The 23,897-nt window shown below is 37.9% G+C and overlaps 1 protein-coding gene across 4 annotated transcripts in view; it reads right to left on the bottom strand.

Moving 5' to 3' along the window:
• GRIK2 (glutamate ionotropic receptor kainate type subunit 2) overlaps positions 1-23,897 on the bottom strand; it is a 432,874-nt gene that overhangs the window by 270,788 nt on the left and 138,189 nt on the right. For all 4 annotated transcript variants that reach the window (XM_052781434.1, XM_052781430.1, XM_052781432.1 and 1 more), the window contains one exon: positions 20,958-21,215. In XM_052781434.1, the coding sequence (XP_052637394.1) occupies positions 20,958-21,215 (258 nt within the window). The remainder of the gene's footprint in view (positions 1-20,957; positions 21,216-23,897) is intronic.

Below are 23,897 nucleotides of genomic sequence, written 5' to 3' on the forward strand. Positions count from 1 at the left end.
AATAACTGACAATAGCATGCCAACAAAAACACTTAGGATTGTCCCCAAGTCCTTCCCATTTCCTTAAGACTAAGAAAAATAAAGCAAATAGAATGTATGCCCTTGTGGTCAAAAAATTTAGATGATTTCAGATTGAGGGAAGGACGACCTTTCAACGCAGAGTCTTTCTCAAAGGCAAAGTCCTGCCAGTTGCTCACTTGCTCTGGTATCCGTGCACTTCCACTTAAGAACTACAAATCACAAGAATGGCAATATGGGACAGATAGTATGACACCCTCTGCCAGAAAAAAGAAATCCTGGCTTTTGGTGCTCACTAGTCAAATACGACTGAGAAGACAGACAGAAAGACAGCCTTTCCAAATAGCCACGTTAGTTTGAATCAAATAGCGCTGCAAAATGTGTTGCCATATAACAGACAACAGTGTCTAAAGCTGATACATGAGCTGTCAGTATGTGAACTAGAAACATGCATCTATCTGAACCACTTACACCACACTTAAGAGCAAGAAGACGGGGGAAAAATGGCCAATTTGGGGCAGGGGGTAAGAATCTGAATGTGCAGACATCTTCAGGACCTTATACACCTGAAGTATTCAGATATTAATGGGGACTTCTGTGACGAGTTGTATTTCAACCTTCAAGTAATGTTTAGTGGAAAAAGTTCTGTGTCACACTGAATATTTGCCATGAACCTTCATCATTCCTTGCAGCAGATCATCACAACTAGAAACCACTGTGAGTACAGGAGATTAAAACAACAGGAAACTCTTAAACACAGCTTTATGTCATAGATAGGTGGTAGGAAAGAGATTATAATCTGTTTCACAAAACAAGCACTGATGTCCCAAAGGGAGAGCATTAAGTAAACTGCCAAAGATGAGAAGTCTACAATTTGCTCAAAAAATCATATCCATGAGATGTACAGAAAAATGGAGAGCTATTTAAAAAATAAACATTACTGGTGAAAATATGCTAAAAGAGATTGAAGGTTAGGAGATTCGAAACTGCACTGCTCTTTGAGTCACAAATGGAGGCAATGATTACAAAATATGCATCTACACAAAATGAGGAAAACAAGAACTGTGTCTCACCCATGCAGTTGTTTTTGAATAATAACATGATGACTTTTCTCTCAGGATTTTTGTAATCTGAAATATATTTGGCCTTTTTCTTTTTCCAGAGAAATCAATTTTTATTTTATTCAGGAGGCGAGGAATGAATAAAGTATTGCAGGCTGCTCTTAAGTGCACTGTTATCCAAAGATGCAGCTGGAGTTGCTCAGTAGGAGACAAACAGACACTTGTTAGTATGATAGTTATGACAGTCATCTGAGAGAGGAAACACCTGGGCTTTAGTCCCTGTTCTCGTATTTCTATACTGAACCACTTTTCAAGAACAGCAAGAGACAAAAGCAGCTTTACTCCACTGTGCAAGTTTGGTAATCAGAACCACTCCAGAACAAAACTTACCATGTTTGTGGAAGTGACTGTGAAATTAATCCTATTGTATAAGACATTAAAGTGATTCACGAAGTTCAAGATTTCTGTGCAAGTACTGTACTGAGTATTTTTAATACATCAAGTGTTACAAGGAAATCTGATTGTTCTTTCTTGACTGCAAACTGTTTGCTCTTTCAATGTGTGGTTTACTTAGAAGGGCAAAGTGCCTGATTTGTATGTTTTACTTACATTCTCAGGTGTTACACAATCACCTTTGTTACACCTTTGGAGACAGGATGGACAGTTAAGATTGTCAAGGAACATTAAGGTGGGATGGAAGGAAGGGAAAAGGGGAGGCTGCTTTTCTCTGTAACAAGTCCATATGTTCCAAAATTTTAGTAAACAAATGTAGGACATTACAAATTGACAGCTCCCTTGACCTATCTCCATTTCTTGCACCAATGCAATACAGTTTTGGTCTTTTACTGTAGGTCCAAGGTTTGTTACAGAACAGCGAGAAGTGTTTTGTGGCCTACAGGAGCTTGTGAAGTAAATGTCTTAAAATACTCTTATGAATTAAACATCTACTATATGGCTGACAAAAAACTGCAGGGGGTGAGAGCCAACAATTCAAAAACTTTCTTCCAAGATTTGTTCTGTTTCAAAGCATTACCCAAGAAGGTGAACAAAGTGCACATCACTTCATGCTCTCCTCAAGAGCCTAACTGGGCTGTTCAGGAATTTAAAAAAGTCCTCCTCTTCATAGATCTTGTCGTGACTGGGCTATCCCAGAGAAAGAAAAAATCCCACCAAAATTTGAAATAGAAGACTTACAGATGCAGGAACTAATAGCAGAGCAATTAAAAACTGTGAAGGAGAATACTATGGTAAGTGTAGTGTCTGCTTGCTAGGTTACCTGAGACAGAAGCGATGAGCAGTAGACAAAGTACCACAGTGTGAAGGCAGTACAAAAGCTGTAGAAGCTACTGGAGGAACCTGAGTGTGAGAATGGGGGAAAGAAAACCTGTGAATACACACCTCTCTAGTGCACTGACCGGACCTCAGTGCTGGGTCAGTAGAGGCGTGCATGCAAGCAAATGAAGTATGCGTTCAACAACTGTCAGGACACAGAAAAAGTAACCAATGAGCTTTCTCAAAACATATTTTTAAGATAAAGCAAATCTGAGACATAAACAAATTCCAGGTGGTTTAAAGCTAAGGTTTTTCTCCTGTCCTCATCAATGTGAAATAAAAAAGCAACCTTGAGCCTTTAATGTGTAGTATTGTTGCTCATAGCTTCTACATGTAGCAGAATACTTAATTTTAGTAATAGTTACAGTTCACACACACTTCCATTTTTAAGATTTTAACATGTATTTTTCACTGTGTTTCCAGCCACCAGCATTTATTAAGTTCAAATTAATTATGCAGAGCACAAAACATGTTCCAGTCTACTAAATGACTCACTTCAGTAGTCCACCAGGCCATCCGCTGCAAGGAATATTTGTTCATCCTCATCCATACTTAAAAAATAAATCCTTGCTGGCACAAGTGCAACAGTTTCCAGCTTGCTAAGCTCTCAACAGGAATGATTTCGGAAAACAAAACCCCCTCACTCGCAAGGGCTGCCACCTCCCGCGCGGAGCCCCCGGACACACCGTTCTGCGCAGAGCGTGTGGTGTGGGGAGCTACCGCGAAGCTGTGTCACAGGTGGCAAGTACCACTACTACAGCCACCCTACAGCTCCTCGCTGCCGAGCAACACCTCACGGAATAAAAAAACCAACAGTGCTGAGCATACCTCCCTCTGGTACTTCTATTTCTCTGTCAGAGTGCTGGTGGGTAAAGTGCTGAGAAGCAGCATTTCCTCACTCAGGCATTAGTGGGAACTGAGACTGAGTAAAGGCTTTCCAGGCCTGGATCACACTTCAAAAGCAGGCTCTTGCAAATATAAATCAAAGGTTGAAAGTCTCCTTCCACACTGTACCTAGCATTTGTGTTATATAAAGTGGGTGAAGAGCAGCCTAGTTTTCCTAGAAAATAAAAACCACCAAACGAATTCCCTGAACAAAAATGGCATAATTAATCTGAAAAGTAACAAAAAACCCACACGCAAAACCAAAACAAAACCAAAAAAGAGCATTCTCTTTACCTTTTCCTCTCCGCTATGCCTAGACGAAGGCACCGGAGTCGAAATACGCTGGAGTTCATCGCCTGGGCAAGGCACAAGGGGCTGCGTCCTGACCTGCCCGGCGCCGGTCACAGCTGGTTCCAGCCGGCCCTGAGCCAACCTAGACCGCAGGGGAAAGATCCCCCTGGGCGCCAAAGGGAGGCAGCCCAGCTCACAACCACGGAAGACAGGCACCGGCCGCCCCTCAGGCCTGGAGACACCCCCGCCGAGGGAGGGGAAAGGTACGCGGCCTTGCCACAGCAGGGGCCGGCGCGCGGATTCGGGCTGGCCGGTGGGCGGGCGGGCTGCGGCCGTGGGCGCCTCACGCCGGGGTAGAGGCAGCCGGAGAGGCTGCAGCCCGGAACGGCAGGTGTAGCCGTTACACACAACGCGGCAGAAACTGTTACACCAAACGGCCTGAACCTGCTGGCCCCTCACAGTCAGCTGCTAGGATAAACGTCCATGGGCTGCGTGTAACCTGCAGTGAAAATACACACGGTGTTTTCTTCCTTCCTAGGGAGGGGAAAGGTACGTATTTATGTAATTGCGCCCTTTTTCTCACTAACAAAATAAGTGATCGGAAGCTTGTGTTTAAAAGTAATTAAGTAAAAACACCTGACTCTAGAATGTTTTGCCTGCAGTGTTTTCCAACCATTTTGAACAGTTTAATTTTTACCCCCTTCTTTTCTAGGTTAAATATTGAACAGTGGGTCATTATTTGTAACCAAGGAAAAACTTAAGCACTGAAAAGATATAACCTAAAGGAACAAGCTCCTACGCGTAAACTGCAGCACCTGGGTCTGGCTGTGGAAAATAACTGCTTCTCAACTCCTAGTTGTCACTGATCTTCTCCTCCCCACCACACCCTAACATCCTGGTCTCTGCCGGAAAAGTAGGTACGATGGCCAAAAAAGGTCCATGGGATCAAAACATCACACAGCTGAGAAGTGACCAGGCAATCCACACATGATATAAATAAATTCTGCTGCTATCATTATAGTAACAGTCTGTGTTTGGAGTTCAGTTTTTCACAGTTATAAGACATCATACGTTTAAGGCTTTTTGCAGTAAAACTAGTGCCTTCCAGTAACCAAAAATGAGCTCTACTGTATTTAGTCTCTTTAAGATATAGTCCTGAATACATCAGGTGAAGTCAGTCAAATTCATTGTTTGCTTTCAATTTTAGATGTTGCCAAAATGTGTTCTGTCTATTTTCACTTTTTCCTAATACTGTTACGGCCCATTTGGAGGAGTGAGATTCCTGAGACTCAAGGCAGACTGCTTCTTCCTACTGTGTCCAGTTTGCCTGTGGGACTCCACTTCTACCCTTCTACCCTCTATGCATATGGCTAAGGGCCAAAGTAGTTTTAGGTCAAACAAGCATAGGGTATTTATACATTAACTCTAAGCTTCTGAGCTCTTGTTAATCCCAAAGTAACTTTCATTGCTGTTGTCTGATATTAGAGGAAATGGACAAGCTGGTTATTCAGGATCAAAGTAACAAGCTATCACGCACTGAGAAATAAAGTCTCTGGATTAGCAAGGGACAGTTTCAAAAGGGCACGTATGTAGCTCATATGTAGCTAATCAGAAAAAGAGGTACCAGAGCCTCCAATGAAAAAAAGGAACATAATATGAGAACTACAAGTACAATGGAGCTAAGGACAAAACGAGTCCTTTCTTCACCATGATTTTGAGGAAATATTTGTCAACACAGAAGCACAGATTTCAGCCTGGAATATTTTTAAAACAACTGATTTATAATACAAAATTAAGTACAGCCCTCAGATTAAATGATGACCTCTTATTTTATTAGCATTACAGGATCCCAGTGTAATTTAAAAAAAAAAACAAACCCAACCATTTGTGTGGACAAGCTCCTAAAAAAAAAAAATAATCTATTTTACAACAGCATAGAAATAATAGCTGCATTTTGGGAATGTACTTCCTGCAGTTTCTTTCACCAGGGACACCTTTTTCCTGTCCCTTTAAACTCTCAATTCCTTCTTTTAGCAGCCACTGTGATAGAGTCTTACCTCTGAATGGCTGGGAAGAATGCGGTGTGAGTAACTCTTTTCAGAAGCTGCCATCAATTCATCTTTAAGGAGAATCCTGAAGGAGCAGTTTGTGAGCTCTCCAGCTGGCATCTTCCTCCAAAGAGATCAATCACATTACCTCCTCGACATGTTCAACTTCAACCAGTCCAGGAAGCAAGAGCCCCAAGTTTGTTTTAAAACCTGTGTCTCCAGCTCAGCAGTCTTGCAAGCCATTGCTATGCCACCTGGCCTGCTCATCAAACTATTTATCATTTCCGTTAATGCTGCCTTTGTGCTGCACAGGAAGAATGCAAGCAAATGCGCTTTGCAATAGGCTGAACACACGAACCTTTTTCTGTACAAAAGAACACTAATTCCCTTTTAAAGGCTACTCCTATCTTCAGAATCTCAAAAACTTCAAAAATAATAATATATTGCTTTGCAGAGTTACTAGAATAGTTTCTCTATTTTCAGCAAATTGTTTCCTCTCACACCTCTCTGTACTATTCTCCTTCCCTGACAGCCCCCTGCCCAGTTTTTCTGGTTATTTCTCAGAAAAATATCATTGTGTATTGGTCTTTGGAAGGGGTATGGGTAGAAAGGAGGAGAATGCCAGTTTATTGGATATTGATAGAATGCTTCGCATCAACCAGAACAGTTCATTGCTATAAAATGATTCACAGATATTGAACATCCTGAACAGATTATCCATGAATTCTCAAGATCAGTGTTATCATCCTTGTCCTCTACTTAAAAAACACCTCTAGTGAAAGGATTAAAAAGAAAAACAGTGGGTTGTTCCATGTTCGTTGGATATAACAGCATAATACAGAAACACCATTAAGAAAAATACAGAGAAAATAAAGACGAAGGGAAAAGGCAGCTTGATGGACCTTTCTCAATTATCCATATTTAGCCTTTTTACTACATTAACATCATTTCACCCAATTCCGGCAGTACAAAGCATCCTTAAAATTGTCGTCATTTATATTAAACCCATTTAAATACAGTACCAATGGTGTGAACTGTCTTTAATGGAGGAAGAGCTTTAAGATACGTAATCCAGAAAAATTTATCTTCTTACTGTAAACATAATTACTACAGCTCCTTATTACCAGCTTTAGAGTCCAACATTTTAGCAGGATTTTTCAGTGTTGTAGTTGAAGCGTTGGAGAGTAATCAGAACACTACGTGTGTGTGCGTGTATATGTACATATATTACAGATATTACTGTATTAGAGCTTTATGCCACTTGCAATCTGCAATATTAAAAAAGCACAATTAGTGGAGGTGATGTGAAGAAAGGTTCAAAGATACCTAACATTACGTTGACTTAAATTATTTTTTTATTGTTAATCTTGATTCCTACCAGGAAAATGATAGCACTGTATCAGAAAAAAGGAGGAAAAATATCTGGTAACTGACTTCAGTAGCAGTTTTGCCAAAGCAAATTCTATTTAACAAGCCCTTTGTCAAGAAATATGGCTGTTCTGTTTAGAATAACTTCAGCTGAAAATTTCAAAATTAGATTCATTAGGGCAAGCCAAGATACACTAGTCACTCATGATAATAATAGTATTTGCCAGAATGAACTCTGGAGGTCTATTTGGATGGCAACATTTCCTTCTGGGGTAAAAAGCGTAGATGTATAGAGGCTCTATAATGTCAAGCTACCTGTAACTATGTACTTATCTCCTTATCAAAGCATAGAGTAGTGACCTACTGCTCCAACTCTTCTTCAGAGATACAGAAGAACTCCTGTTTATAAATCAGAACACCCTTAGACTATGTTGACATGTACTATCATATCTTGATGAATTTATTCCAAGCTTCACTATCCCTATATGTGGCCTTCCAGCTACATGAACACACTTAAAGAAGGTACAGTGCTTCAAAACCAGCAGTTTATGTTTTTAGAAAAAATTTGATCATCAAGTTGTGCTGTTTGGGGGGGGGGGGGGAGTGTTTTGAGGAAATATATTTCTTTTAAGCATATCACTGAAAAGAAGTTTTAGTCACACTAAAAAGCCAGTTCTGGGTCACCAAGTATGAGAGGACAAATAAAAATTACATTATTTCCAACTGAAAATATTTTTCAAAAACTATCTCTTGGCATGTAGCCATGCCAGTATTCAAAGAAAACTTTTCAGCTTAGGTAGCTAGTTGTCTCCTCCTGGCATTTCTTTTCCCAAATAAGCATCTTCTCAGAGTGCTTATTGTCTGGACTAGACTGAGACTAAATCTTCTGCTCCAGATACAAAACTTCCACACAGAATAATGGTACTGATGCCAGCAATCCATTTACTGACTTAATTGTCTGCTGAAACAAGATTTCTAGGGCTAAGAACTATGCCTCTCTCTAAACCTCTCCATAATTGTGGCTATGATGCAGTCTCCCAATATTCATCTTGCCCTCATGCTGACATATTGAGGTGTGTGCTATTCTGTGTCACACACAGCTGGACATTTATCAAGACAATCAGATAGTTTTACATGAGCTCCAAAGCTCAATATTTAGAAGCATGCAACAGCAGTATCTTAGATGTTTATTTTCATGTTAAAGGCTTTACTGTTTCCTTTATTAGAAGTAAACTAATTCAAACATGAAGTGTGTATGGTAAGGAGGGACATATTTGAATGTCTTTGGTTCAAAATTTGACCTGAGCTTTAAAGGCTCAGTGTTAGAGAGTTGATACCTGGTTTGCCTTCACATCCACACTTTAGGATTCAACTGCATGCTCAGGTATAGTAATTAGCACCCTCTGGGCACATTAGGAAAGAAAGTCCAGTCCCCAAACTTCAGGTGATCCTTACTTTGTATGTGAAAGGATGGACCTGAGTCAAGACCTTTAACCTTTATGTCCAGCAGTCTTACCCATTTTTGGTCAATGTCAGCTCAACAGAGGCTACTTTGTTCGAGAACCTAGGATCAACAGTGATCATATAAATGGTATGAGTATGTGTCACCAGACTGAGGGCACTTTTCTTTCATTCCTTGACCTGCACTTCCACAAAATTATGCTGAAATAACCAGTGGTGTATTTCAGGAGGATACAGAGCACAGTAATACTAATATCTGAGAAAAATGCTCCTTTCTAAAACAAACAAAAGAAGGCAGAACTGTGTTTTTAACTAGACATGTGTGTGCATGTATGTATATGTATTTGAAGTACAAACCTCATTATTATGAAAGATCTAAAAGTGTCTAGACTAAAGACAGAAAAAAACTTTTTTAGACTAAAAGAAATTTCTGTTTTGAAATAATTACTTAGTACAGGAAAGCAGAAGTGTTTAAAATTACATTCATAATTAATATTGAGGTTGAGATTACTAAAATGCCATGTGTAGGAGAGACTAGCCTTAGGGTTAAAAATCATTGAACAAGAAAACCAGAGATCCAAGTCTAACTCCACAGTCAGATTTCTGTTCTGATAACTGTGCATATCATTTAATTTTTCTGTGTCTTGGGTCTTAGCATCTGAATGTTAAATCCATTTTACTGCTGTTTCAGCATAACCAGCTGTAATTGAAGTGCAAGGCAATAATCAGCTTTATTGTTTTCCTTAAATATGCTAAGTGAGCACGTCAGAGCACGGGTGTGAATGTCTTCTATAGTTAGTTTCAAATAGCCAATCCCAATTCAGCCTATTTCCAGTAACAATTCTTTTCTAATAATGGCTTTTCAGCACTGCAGTGAAAAAAAGCCCTCGACCCCATCCCACACAGTTCCACAAGAGGGAATCAATGTGGTGCTGAAGTTCAGAAAAGGCCTTCAGTTCATGGAAAGGTTTTGATCTTGAAGATCACCATAACAAGGTGAAGAAAATAAGGGTTTTTTCATACCACCTGAGTACTTAGCAGCTGCAGCATACAGCAGCTAGGAAAAAAAAGGGAACTGTCCATTCCTTCCCTCACCTCTGCACCTAATGTGTGAAAATATAAGGAAAAAAATAATTTATTTGAAGAAAATATTGAAAATTAAGAAAACATTAAGCCTTTTATATTAGATTTCCCATGTTTTTCTGGTCTCCGGCAACATGTAACATTCCTTTACATATGTGGCTCTATTATGATACACCTGATTTGAAATACTGTTATTACTCAGTTTTCTGAACATGTTTTTTTTAACATTTTCAGAAAGCTTTATCTTTAATTCAGTGTGATGATGGTGACAGCAATGACAATTAACAGTCCTCAGCATTTCAAAAGAATTCTTGTAATAGTGTGAAGTATGATCTCTCAAGTGGCTGACATCTATGAGCAGTGCAGTTTAATGAGGGTGAAGAGGAAAAGAGATATCTCCTACAGTCAAAGGACAAAACACCTTTCGTCAAAACTGTCAGAATCAATGATAAAAGAAGCAGTAGAATACATTAGCAATTTCTAGCTATACCACAGAAGTATCACTGTTGTATCAAACTATACAAAACTAAATAAAAAAATAATATCTACTAGAAATCAAAATGGACTTGGTTGGAAGAGAAACATAAATGAACATTCTAAACTGTAATTTACACTAGGTAAGCACATTTATTCTTGGAAACAAAAGCAGTTATATTTTTGCTACAAAAAATGGTAAGAGTGCAAGAGAGAAGAAAAATCTGTATTTGAAGCTAAAATGTATTAAGATGGGAATATTTGAGCTGAGACTGATGTAGAGCAATTCACAAAGGGGTTGGCATCTTAAGTGCATTTCACAGTGTTCATCCAAGCAGAGGACAAAATATGTAATACTGAAGTAGGAGTAAAAGTGTAGTTAAGTTTGGATAAATCTGAATTCAAATTTATGCCCCATGCAAGATGTGATACTGATTATGTCTCCATTTTCCTGTTTTCATTTTTCACTTAAATAGTTTTCCTGTCACATTTTTCTATATTTGAAAATAGTGAATAAAATTTTCCAGTGTTCATGAAAGAATTGTTTTGATCATAAGTTCCCTAGCCAATTTTCTGTAATATTTAAATTCTTACGTTTATTCAAACCCACAAAAGCAAAAAAAAATTAAAGTACCATTTGGAATATGTTCATTGTTAATGCAATAATTTCTGGAAATACTACCTCTTCTGTTCTTTAGGCTTATAGAAAAATACTCTAAAGTACCTTATGGATTTATTTTATTTTTATTTTAAACTTACAATTTTCTTTTTTAATACCATGTCTTTTTGCAGTAAGTCCAGATTCAATTCTTGGCCAAAACGGGGGTGGCGGGCTGTGATACATGTTTTCCTGAAAGATGGGCTGGACTTATGCATTCTGTTTAACTTGATGACATTTACTTTTCTTTTCAGAAAAATTAATTAAAATCTCTATTTAACATGCTGTGCTAAGCTATCCCATCCCGCTCTGTATCTTTGATAGGATTTATATACAAGTTCATTTACTTGCAGAGAGGTTACCCAACCAGCCCTTCAAGAACAACCAGTACTGTGAATTCTGCATCTGCTTTGTAGAACCAGAATAAATGCTAGTTAAAATTGCACAAGTCAAAACAGTATAAATATACAAAAATACACACAGGTATAGTTTTCAACTAAATGTTGTCTAATATAAATCCAGTTTGAGGAATCACTATCAATGGAGTAACTTAATAGTAGTTTATAATTTAGTATTTCTGCACATTCGATAGAGACATTAGTCGGCATCAGTGGTAAGGAATAGTCCTGATAGCAACCTTAAAAGGTCACCATTACCTGTCTTTTTGTTCTGTCCAGCAAAAACAACAACAAACCACCAAACCTCATGAGATGGAGTTTCCACAGCCTTTCAAGAATACCTGTTATTTTGTTCTAACCTAAATGTTCCTAGCTAAATAATTTCCGCTACAATTTTGAACATGTCTTTAACTCTGCCATTTAACAGAGGATAGTTTGTTTCCTTTTGCAAGACCTTTTTGTCTACTTCCCCTAGACTAAACCAACACTCTTTTAGTCTCTCTTCCCAGGTCATGTTTTCCTAAGCCTCTGATCTGAAGAACCCTCGTCTTTCTTGAGATCTGCTGCAAAGAGCAATGCAATATGGTGTGATGCCTTTCTTATGCAGATTAAATTGGAATTACCTGGGAATTTCTTACACATGAAATTCCAGGTCATACATCTGAGTACAACTTCATGCTTTCTTTCTTGTAATGCCATTGTTGGCTTATCCACAATGACCACATCTTATGTTCGATAGATAACTATTAAAATACTTTAATCATATTTTCTAGAGTATTGTAACTTCTGAGCTTATTACTTGCATATGTAATTTGTATCTTCTTCATACCTGAAAATGAACCTTTTAAGTATTTCTTTTCAGTTTTGCAGTAAGCCATAACCAATCTATTTAGGCCTTATTGCTCTTTTTTGCATCCATTTGACAACAGTTGCATAAGGAACCTATTTCTCTAATTGGCATGTAAGAATGTCACCTTGAACAGTATGACTTTCTTAACTCCATATTTATCACATCTACTGCATTTTCCTTACCCACAAGGCACGTTGATCTGTTGAAGGAGGAAGTTTTACATTATTTGCTCTTGATAAAGCAAACTTAATAGTTACTCATCACTTTGAGACCTTTTAAGTGTTTACAAGTAAATAGTTTATTTTTCCAGCACTTTTCCAGGAATAGAAATTCAGCTGACCAGTCTATTAAAAAAAAGCAAACAAACCATCAAACTATAACTTCACTTTCTTCTACCCAATTTTAAGCAGGTTCCAAGTTAGGAGAGTAGTTATTAGGAATAGGTGGATGATTTAGATGTTAAGTGAACAGAAGGAACCAAGATAAATGTACTTCAAAATTTGGACAAATATCTAAGTTGCAATAAATCTGAGCTTGTCTACCTTTTCCAGACATCCAGAACTTCACTTATCGTTCCTGAGCTCTCAAAAGGTAATTATTAACAGATCTAAGATTGCTTCATTTCAAAGTTTTTCAAAAGTGTCTTACTCAATTGATTTGAAAACGTAAGTCCCTTGACAACTGTTGTTTTGTTTTATTCAATTTCAGTATTATTTAATAAATCATCAACTGATCTGAATCTTCTTTGGTTTAGACTCTGTCCTGGGTTCAGCTGGGATAGAGTTAATTTTTACAGGAACCTGGGAGGTGGCGGGGCATAGCCGGGGCAACTGACCTGAACTAGCCAAGGAGCTATTCCATACCATGTGACATCATGCTCAGTATATAAATGGGGAGCGGGCTGGGGGGAGCTCTCTCGACTTTCGGTGGGGGAAGTGGCTGAGCGTCGGGTTCCGGGTGGTGAGCAGTTGCACTGTGCATCACTCCTTTTGTATACTCTTTTATTAGTACCGTTGTTATTGTTGTAACTTCTTTTTTGTTGTTGTCCCAGTAAACTGCCCTTATCTCAACCCTCGAGGTTCCGGGTTTTTTTTTTTTCCTTTTCTCTCCTCCGATTCTCCTCCCTATCCCACCGGAGCAGGGCGGGAGGAGTGAGCAAGCGGCTGCATGGCCCTTTGTTACCGGTTGGGCTGAAACCATGACAGACTCCAACTAATTCTGTTGGCAGAAATTCCAGTTTTAATGACATTCACTTTCTTGAATTCTATTCAGCATATTTTGCTGTTTTGCACTTCCCTAATAATAAACCATTATTTTCCATTCCTAGGCATTGATTCTCTATCAGAAATATCACAAGAACATCTTATACATGGGCATTCAGTATTTTCAGTATTTAAAAAGTCAACATACATTATATTGTCTTTCTAAGAATATTGTAAAAACTGTGCCTTTCTATACTCCTTTTCCCCGTAAACACCTAGTTTGAGATATTTGTTGATATTAAAACCTTACCTTTGTTAATTTTGTTAGATGATTCTAAAAAGGATAGGAAGAAAAAGGCTTGTCCACTTAATTTTCATGGTTTAGTGGTTTGTTTTGGATCTTGATCCACAGCAATGCAAATCACAATAACAATACTCCTTTGTACTTTTTATAATTACACTGTTGCTCCCAACATATGTCTCCTACTGTATTGTGGACTGAGCACCCCAGATTATCGTTAAGAAATCTGTCCCTATTTCTGCCTGTTGTCTATTCTTGAACAAACTTTACCCTTCTATATCAAAATTTCAAACCTGAAATATATTCTACTGCATGCCAGCCATGTCAGTTTGTAAGTTTCTGTTCTATATCACCCAAATTGAAATCTTGTCTTCTAAACTCAGGTGAAATGCACTGTTATTGTATCAATGTTAAACTTTCAAATACAGCATTCTCAACTAATTTATTTCCTTCTTTCTCATTCTGCTAGGAATAGACCTTAGTTATACAGATGCATTTATAAAGGAGAACTTCTTTTCACATAAATTGAGATGTTGCTTAATTCATTTACAGAAAAACAGAGACAAGGTGTCGTGGTTTAACCCCAGCCAGCGACTAAGCACCACGCAGCTGCTCACTCGCTCCCCCCCACCCGGTGGGATGGGGGAGAAAATCGGGAAAAGAAGCAAAACTCATGGGTTAAGAACAGTTTAATAGAACAGAAAAGAAGAAACTAATAATGATAATGATAACACTAATAAAATGACAACAGTAATAATAAAAGGATTGGAGTGTACAAATGATGCGCAGTGCAATTGCTCACCACCTGCCGATCGACACCCAGCAAGTCCCCGAGCAGCGATCCCCCGCCCCCACTCCCCCCAGTTTATATACTGGGCATGACATCACATGGTATGGAATACCCCATTGGCCAGTTTGGGTCAGGTGCCCTGGCTGTGTCCTGTGCCAACTTCTTGTGCCCCTCCAGCTTTCTCACTGGCTGGGGTTGAGATGCTGAAAAATCCTTGACTTTAGACTAAACATTACTTAGAAACAACTGAAAACATCAGTGTGTTATCAACATTCTTCTCATACTGAACTCAAAACATAGCACTGTACCAGCTACTAGGAAGAAATTAACTCTATCCCAGCTGAAACCAGGACAGAAGGCCTTTTCAGACCATCTCATTTTATATCCACCTTCTCAGTTGCCTGTTCTCTAAAGTTTCTTGAACACCCTTTCTCATCTTTATAGTGCACTATTTATATTCTCCTTGAAGAGAAATTTTCTCCCTAGCCAAGATTTACTTTGAATCACTTACAAGCTTTTTTTCCTTAATCCTTTAGCATTGTTGCCCACCTACCATCATCCCACATCCAATTTACCCCCAAGATATTTATTTCACTTTTGTGTAAAGTTATATTAACTGCAAAGGTGAGTATTCTTTCTTATTAGTAGTACAAGGAAAAAAGGCTGGGGGGGGGGGGAACAAACAAAAACCAACACCCACAACAAACCACAAGGTGTAAGATACCTGGAAATAAGATATGTGAAATATGGAATAGAATTGTTCAGTTGGAAGGGACCTACAACGATCATCTAGTCCAACTGCCTGACCACTTCAGGGTTGACCAAAAGTTAAAGCACATTATTAAGAGCATTGTCCAAATGCCTCTTAAACACTGGCAAGCTTGGGGCATCGACCACCTCTCTAGGAAGCCTGTTCCAGTGTTTGATCACCCTCTCAGTAAAGAAGTGCTTCCTAATGTCAAGTCTGAACCTCCCCTGGCACAGCTTTGAACCATTCCCACGTGTCCTATCACTGGATCCCAGGCAGAAGAGCTCAGCACCTCCCTCTCCATGTCCCCTCCTCAGGAAGCTGCAGAGAGCAATGAGGTCGCCCCTCAGCCTCCTTTTCTCCAAACTAGACAAGCCAAGAGTCCCTAGCCACTCCTCATAGGACATGCCTTCCAGCTCTTTCACCAGCTTTGTTGCCTTCATCTGGATGCGTTCAAGTACCTTAACATTGTTCTTAAATTGTAGGGGCCAGAACTGCACACAATACTCAAGGTGAGGCCACAACAATGCTAAGTACATTAGGAATAAGATAATGTGAATTTTAATACTGGTCCCAAGAAGGAAATTGTAGTTTTATTTACAAATCAATGCTACTTGTATACTACAGTAAAAATATCAATAAATTGACATCTTTCTTTTTCCTTCATTTGAATTAAAGCACAGAGTTCAATACTGAAGACCAACACAAAACATTTTTATTTCTGAAGTAATTTTTTCCAGCTTTTACTTTGGCTTCTGTTCATAGATGCAACAGATTTTTTGTGTTTATACTCGTTCACCCAAGACCAAAACAAATGTTAATTAAGAAAAATCACAGAACCCTGTTTATATCAATTTGATCTGCATAAAGCATTAGTTGGCAATACAAGTGTCACCATAATTTAAAGGCCCCAGCATCTAACTGTTCATGTATTCTTTGTTTTGGAATTCTCTGAGATTCACAAACTTATTTAGAATTTATCTAGTCTCTTTTCTTTAGCACAAAGATTAGAATATATACTTGAAATTAAGTTACTGTTTTGAGACCAATTAAAACCATTAGGACATGCAGCTGATGAACATACTGTGTTTTTTCCACTTTTCTTTCTTAAAGACAATTGACTGTAGCAAATCTGTAAATCTGAAATGACTTAATTAGTATCCAGGGACAGTTTAGTGGGATTTAATTAACAAAGATACCATAAATTACTTTAAGGAAAAAACCCAAACTAACCAACTTCTCATTACATCCTGCTAGTTTGGTTGGGGGGGGGGGTAGTGGTGGTGGTTTTGGTGTTTGGGGTTTTTTTAATGGGAAATTCTAGTTAAAAGGAATATACTTTGCCATTTAGAATGATCTCAGAAAGCAATACTTATCTTCAGACCAGCAAGAAAAGTGTTCTAGAGCCTCATTCCAATTTTTCGTCTGCACAACAGATGGACTACATTAAAAAAAAAACTTGAGAGCTAAAATAAAGGGAGAGACTAAATCATAGAAGGAAGCAAAGTATAGCTATTATTTAATGCAAAAAAGTCAGGGGCAGGAGTATTCACAGATTCACAGAAAAAGGACTCACACATTTTTTCTTCCCTGAAAGAACAGACTCATCTGCCTACTGTCACAATACCTACTCCATAAAATACTACCAGGGCAGAAGGCTTTATTATAATATTAAAACCTTTGCGCATTCTGTATTCATTTTTATTTCTATTAACTTATCCCGACTGTAACAGACTGCATCTCTTCTTACTGAGACAAGACAGAATTAAGCTTTCTAGTTTATTCATCTGCTTCATCCTATTTGTAGAGGCTTGACTCTTCCTTATTACACTGTATTCAACCTGATCTTTGCTCTCTCTAGTGTTATTGATCATATTCCTTTAGAAGCATCTCTGTCTATTTCAGCATGACACAACCTCTATTTTCTCCTGTGCCAAGTTATCCTGCTTTCCTCATGACAGGCTCCTGAACATGTGAAGCAGGTATGATCAGCACAGAACAACCTAGTATTCTGAGGTCCAGACTGACATGAGGAGCACTAGCCAGACTCCATAGGTTAATCTTCTCTGACTTAGCCATTTCTGCATCATAAAGCTGGGGGGGGTTGGGGACAGGGTCTAGTTGCTACCCATAGTGCATGAAAAGCAACTTCTTTATGTCTTTTCTTAAATCAGTAGCAAGATGTACCGCTATTCCTCCACAGAGAATACAGGGAGAATATTTCGATGAGGGATACAATCCAGTAATGGGTGTTCTTTGTGGCAATCTTTTAGATGTGCAGATGTTCATTATTGCAAAGCGAGCCTGGGATTCCAAATTTCTCTCTTATTTCAAAATTGGCTTTAACCGTGGACTGAATTCCTCTGTACCACCTTCGTACCACACAGTCTCAGCTCAAATTGGATCCAGATCAAATACAAGTGGTGGCAGTCTATTTTGCACATCTCGTCACATGGACATTGTGAAGGCAGCTACACTAAGGAATGAAAAGCACACAAAAACACTATGGAAGATTGCATCTACACTTACATAGAGTACCTCGTGTAACAGTACGAAAATGCTCTACTATTAGAGTCACATAACTGGCTTTCCTTCCTATAGGATAGGAGCATGGAGGATCGCATACAATTGGACACAATGGTGTTGTCAAGAGGCAGCTGAAGTGTGCACTTGAAATATCAGTCCCCAGGGCATTCCTGGGAATGATACTAGAGTTAACATGGGCTTTTACTGACTGCAGTGTGTCAAATAACCGCACAGCTTTTTCCATTTGTGTTTACTCAAGAAGACATATCCCATTCTGAATGAATGAAGAACAGGGACACGGCTGTTATTGGAATGCTTTGAAGTGGATGAGGTATCTTTCCTTTATTAGAGAAGTAAAACTTCAACAATTCCTTAGAGAATTCATAAAATGGAGCCCTAATAATTAAGATATAAAGACATTTTGAAAAATTTTTTAAAAATCATACTTTCCCTTGGAATGGACCTACAGTCTTCCAGGATTTTGGCATATGGGCAACTCCCCATAATTTATCTTGAGAAGAATCCAGACATAGTTTATGCATGTTTTCTAACTTTTCTTCCTGTCTATAATGAAAGTATCATCTCCCCTTGTATCCATGTTTATAAAGTAATAATAGAAATACATAAAGTAAATTTGTCCCCCCAATAATATTAATTTTAACAATTAAAAAAATATCACTGTAACTGCTATACCAACATATGATTATCTTGACAAGGGTGTACTTTGGGGAATTTTCCATTCAGATAAAGGAAATCCATAACACTAAAATTATCATTAAATAAAGCATGCATTATCATCTTAAACAACTTTTCAATAAAGGAGAGTAAAATGTGGGTGATTAAAAGAGAAACAAAGGAGGGGAAAATAAGAATGATATCCATCTTACATTAAGGAATCTCTGGCCAAATGGAAGAAACAGATATAAACAGTGATAAATGTTTTGTCTTCATTGCCTTCATTTTAATGGATTTGTAATTAAGTCTTAAATGGCACAAGGAGTCTTACAACACAGTTTCTAAATATTAGCTGAAACTATCATATTCAGCTTCAGCCCTAGGTTCACAACTGAATATTTATATTATCCCATGGCAGGAGATAACCTCTTCTTCAGCTGAAGTAACTACTTCCTTTCAAAAGGTTCCTCTCCCACCGCCCCTTGCTTCAAAAACCACCAGTTTGCAGTTGAGCTCTAACAAGATTTAAACTCTACTTCTTTAAGATTGTCGGTTTCTCATAGCTAAGTGTTGTTCCCATATGTACTTCAAAGGCAAGCGATGGTGTGGACTTCCCAGCAGTGTGTTGTGCTTTTGAAGTCTTTGAATTATCCATAGGAGATGCTACTAACAAAGAGAAACTGACAGTCTTAAAAAAGTAGAATTTAAATATACTTACAGCAAATGCCACAAAAAAAGAGAGGATTACCTTTTTAAAACTAATTCTTTTTTCTGTCTTTTCAGACAGGAACAGATCTCAAGAAAAAAAAGATGTTGTAGCTGGGATTACTGTTTACCAGCAGGAACAACCAATATCATAATATGAATGGTCTAGCCACTCCAGAAAGAAATATAAATTTAAAGCAAATATTTCCTGAAATATTTTTATGCTTTTTAAATGAACTAAATAACTCAATCTCCTTATTCATTGTCAAATTTATTTAAAATTTATTTTAAAAGAGCTCATGGTCTTTTTTTTTTTTCTCTTAAATGTTAACAGTAGTTGCAGGTAGGTCAAGTAGATCACAACATACACAAGAAAAACTTCTTTTCCATCTTCATTCCTATTTCTGCTTACATCCTGACTTGAAAATGTACTTTATGAAAAGATCAGAACTAGCATGACTGTTAACAACATATCTTTTTCAGAAAACATGGAGTTTAGAGAGCCCATTAAACATGAAATATTTCTTTTTTTTTTTTTTTTTTTAGGAGGGGAGAAAATTACTTGAAAATATTGAGCAAAGCGGTTTCAAAGCGTTAAAACATACAACTTTTCTAACTGAAAGGCCTGTTTTAAAAGGTAACCTGTTTATTGTAAAAATAGTCTCCAAATTATTTAAATCAAAGTGAAATATTTCCAATTTATGTAAACCTAAGTCTATAACTGTTTCACTGAACCACAAATAACTTTTTCAATCACCATTTGATTAAAATTTGAGGCTTTTTCACTTCCTGTCCTATTTCAGAATAATAATATATATAAAAAAAAAAAAACAACTTGAATAAACAAGCTATGTATTTCTTGCCTTAAGTCTGGAAAGCTAACCTTTTAGGGAGGCAGCCTCTAAACTTCACTGCCTTGCTTTTTTTAAAAAGACATGAAGAAAAAAATCAATTATAAATAATTTTATGCACTGCCATCTCTGTTCCCTTCTCACCTCTTGATAGCTATATACACATCTTGTTTGAACTTAAATAGTAAGCAGGCATTCTGTCCTGCTGTAACTGCTGTTTATCTAGCAGAGTTAGTCTTCACTACAGGTAGCCTCACATGTAATGGATTGTTTCTTGATCTTATTTTTTTATTTCAGATTTAGATAGATAGTAGCATTATGTAACAAGGGTATCAACAATCTTCCAGTTCACTGAACCATGAGAAGGGTTTGAGGCTCACTGTGCTCTTTTCTTGCCAATGACAGTTCAACCAGCATGGAAGAAGTTAGCAACATTTCCAAAAGTATTAAATATATCCCATTTGGCTAAGGACCTTCCTTGTATCTTCCATTACAGTCAGATTTTCCTCTGACCAGGGTCTTAGTTCTGACTGCCACTAGGATAGACCTCAAATCAAACTTAAGTTTTTAAAACATTTTTCAAAGATGTCACTGTCAAGGCAAAACAGAAGGGCAAAACAAATTTTAGGGTGAGGTAAGGGAAAGGTAGCAAACTGGTATATTTCTGCTGGAGAGTCAGTTCATTTTTAACTGAGGTAACTCATCTGCAAAACAAGCCTCCAAACTTCCTTTGGTTTCAATTCCTAGCTGCTAAAATCAGGGCTCCTCCTGCAATTCTATCCAAAAAAGCAGATACTGAAATTCCAAACAAATATGGTATTTGTTTTCTAACTTAACTAATGCTAGAAGCAGTGCTAGAATTTAGGTCTCCTATTTCACCTGGCATACTAGTACATCTTTCAGGTTACCATATTTTTCTTCAAAATTTAAGTTTTAAATAAAGTCAAAAGACATAGCTGTTAGCAACTGGTAAGACACTGCAGAAAACATAGAGCGTGACTGATTTATTGACAGCTGTGAGCTCAAACGCACAGAATTCAGCAACTGAAGCATACTTATGAGAATACTTATGCTAATAAATCCACATTATTTGTTATACACTACCTTGCCAACAGAAATTCTTGTAATTTAGTTAAGATTTCTTAAATTAAGAAATATGAGTAGCGACACCCCTCCTCCCTCTCTTTGAACATGTGAATGTATCTGCACATAGTCTAAAGCTTTAGCCTTACCGGTGCTGTCATCATAAACAACAGTAACTGTTTTCCACTTGAAGAACTGCACAAGGTCAAGGATGGCACGGCTGAGTGAAGAGAAATCTGGATAGAGGCTGACATAGAAGGAGTCCTTGTTGTCTGACACCTGATGTTTCCAGCGGGTCTGGATATGTGGAACACCCAAAGCGTTGCAGATGGATTGCACAGCATTAGCTGAGGAGCTATGGGATGGTCCGAAGATGGCAGCCACCCCAAGGGACAGCTGATCGCAGGCTGAAGAGGAGACAGAAGTCTGTCAATGATGAAAGAAGGCAGTGTGCCAGAAGGTATTGCACAATTCATATTAAACAAAAGGCACTCCATGAAATATAACTTTTATTGCTGACAGAGCTCCCTTCTTGTGTAACACTTTCACTTGCACAGTGAGAAGGCAGTGTGCCAGAAGGTATTGCACAATTCATATTAAACAAAAGGCACTCCATGAAATATAACTTTTATTGCTGACAGAGCTCCCTTCTTGTGTAACACTTTCACTTGCACAGATTTCAACCTCAGAATACATTTCTAAGCTTTCACTATGAGCTGATGAATAGCAACACTTAACATCGAAATAGTGCTCAGCTATGTTTAATAAACACTTCTATGTCAGTGGAAGCCACAAAGGCCAGCAATTGTGTATCTTTTAAAAAGCACTGACAAGAGAAGAGATTTATGCTCAGCTGCATCTTACATTTGGAAAAGGGCCATATGGGACAGTATTCTAACCTAGGCTCTTTAAGCATTAACTTCTTCCTCAATCAATCAACACTGTTTCTACTGAGATCCTAATTACTCAGGAATTGTACGTGTTAAGTAGATTCTAGTTTAGTATGAGGCAAATGATTGATTTTCTTGAAATGGACATTTGAATTTCTGTATCTGAAAAGTAGGCATATTGACTAGCAAAATTTAAAGGTCAACATTTTCCCTAAACCAAAATTAAATTGCTATCTGCTAATGAAAAAAAATCAGTGTCCCCTCTTCAACACCGGAAATACTCAGTTTTCTACACCTATATTAATAAATAAAACAGGCCCTGAGAGTCACTGACACGATACTGCTGCATTCAAGTGGCTTAGCTCTCCTCTTTCCAATACAGGTTGGCCCTACCTATACTGTGCATTAGCAGTCTCTGGTCTGTATTATTTCCCACAGCATGCTCCAGTATTATCTTGTAGATTATTAGTTGGAACATGCCAAAAAGGCGGCAGGAAAATTAGTCAATACCGCAGACCAGTGTTTCAGCCCATGTCCTTCTCCTGTTTAGATCACTACCGTAGACATAATCTTTATGAGTATGCAATTATGAAAACCAACAGATTCTGTCTCCTAAGAAAACATCCTATTTGGTAGCGAGAAGTAATGGAAAGTATCTCCCTAATCCAATCTCGATGCGAGTATTTTTATGAGGATTGATTAATTAATATTGTTACTCCACCATCAATGTTCCTGACAGCTGAGGATACAAGCAATAGAAATACATCTTGCTGCATTACTTTTCTCAGCAAGTCAAAATTAATTGTGTTATTGTGCACATCCTTTTCAACATAATGAAAATATTGCTAAGTCTTTCAAGTGCATTCCAGAAACTATGCTGGCACACCTTTTTATTACTGCAGCGCACCGGTGGTTTAAATGAACTTCTCATATACATCCAGGATCTCCATTGCATTTCTGAGCGTCGGATCAGGGCCTAAATGACTAGCTTGATAAAAAAACATTTATGCTAATATTGCCCTTCCTAAGAGTAATCAACAAGCTTTATGCAAATGTCAGTAAATGGGATCACTAACAACAGCAATAGCTACCAGATGGCTTTTCAATGGGCTTTTTTTTTTTTTCCCCTGTTTCTGAGATTTGAATAATGCAATGCTTTCACACGTGATTTAATATGGCACTGGCCTTATCAGATGCATACCAATTTTTCTAGTGCATTGAGGGATACTTTGTTTGCATTTACATTATTCTTCACTGGAACAGTATCTTGGAAATACCATCTTGCCTTCAGATTGCTTTTTCATATAGTACCTTTAAAAATCTGTTAATATTTCATCTATATACAACTTCAAAAGTATGTGTTACTCAGAGGTCTAAGCAGGCTATTTCTGATGCAGTGCCTGCCTGCTCACTAATGGACATAATCATGAACCACAAAATGAGTCAAATGCTTAAACCTCATTGTTAAAACTCTGCTTTGGAGCCATCATAATAAAATGAACCATTTTATGTTAACCTTTAGCCTTTGATTCTGAACTAAAGCACCTGTCAGCACAAATGTAGTTGGCTGTGTTGTGAATTGATGAAGCAAAAAGCTATTAGCGCTAGAAGATTACACAGATTTTGATACAGCCTGACCAGTTACAAATAGAGAGTTGCATTCTCATCCAAGATGCAAGTGGAAACAATGAATACGTACAATCTATTCAATATATCCAATCCACGGCACGTTGCCATTCTAACTTCAGCTATTATAGTCTATCAAGATTTAGCAACATAATATTAGGGCTAGCTCACACCTTCAAGCAAACCCCAAGTAAGGGCTAAAAGTAGTTGCATTGTCTCAGGAAAGGATAAAGATCGCAGAACAAATTTCTCTGCTGTCTACATCCTCCCTCAGGAATGGAGAGAATCTGTCCCATTAAATTTCACAGGACAGTGTGTGCTGGAGTCAGGAAGCAGTTGAATTTAGAAGATGAGGAAGAAAGGAGAAAGAAGGGGCCAGAATTAAGGAGCAGCCCATTTATTCACTGTTGGCTGAGATGGAAAGAGTAGTCTCTTTCAGAACCTGCTTTAATCCAGCATCCAAAACACCAGAATAACAACTCAAAAATACTTTGTTAAAAGTGTTGTTTGCCTCTCTCTTCTTCCATACACTCTCCTCTGCAAAGAAACCATCTTGCTAGGCATAAATATTTA

Source organism: Harpia harpyja, chromosome 3, assembly GCF_026419915.1.
Source record: "Harpia harpyja isolate bHarHar1 chromosome 3, bHarHar1 primary haplotype, whole genome shotgun sequence".
Classification (NCBI taxonomy): Eukaryota; Metazoa; Chordata; class Aves; order Accipitriformes; family Accipitridae; genus Harpia; species Harpia harpyja.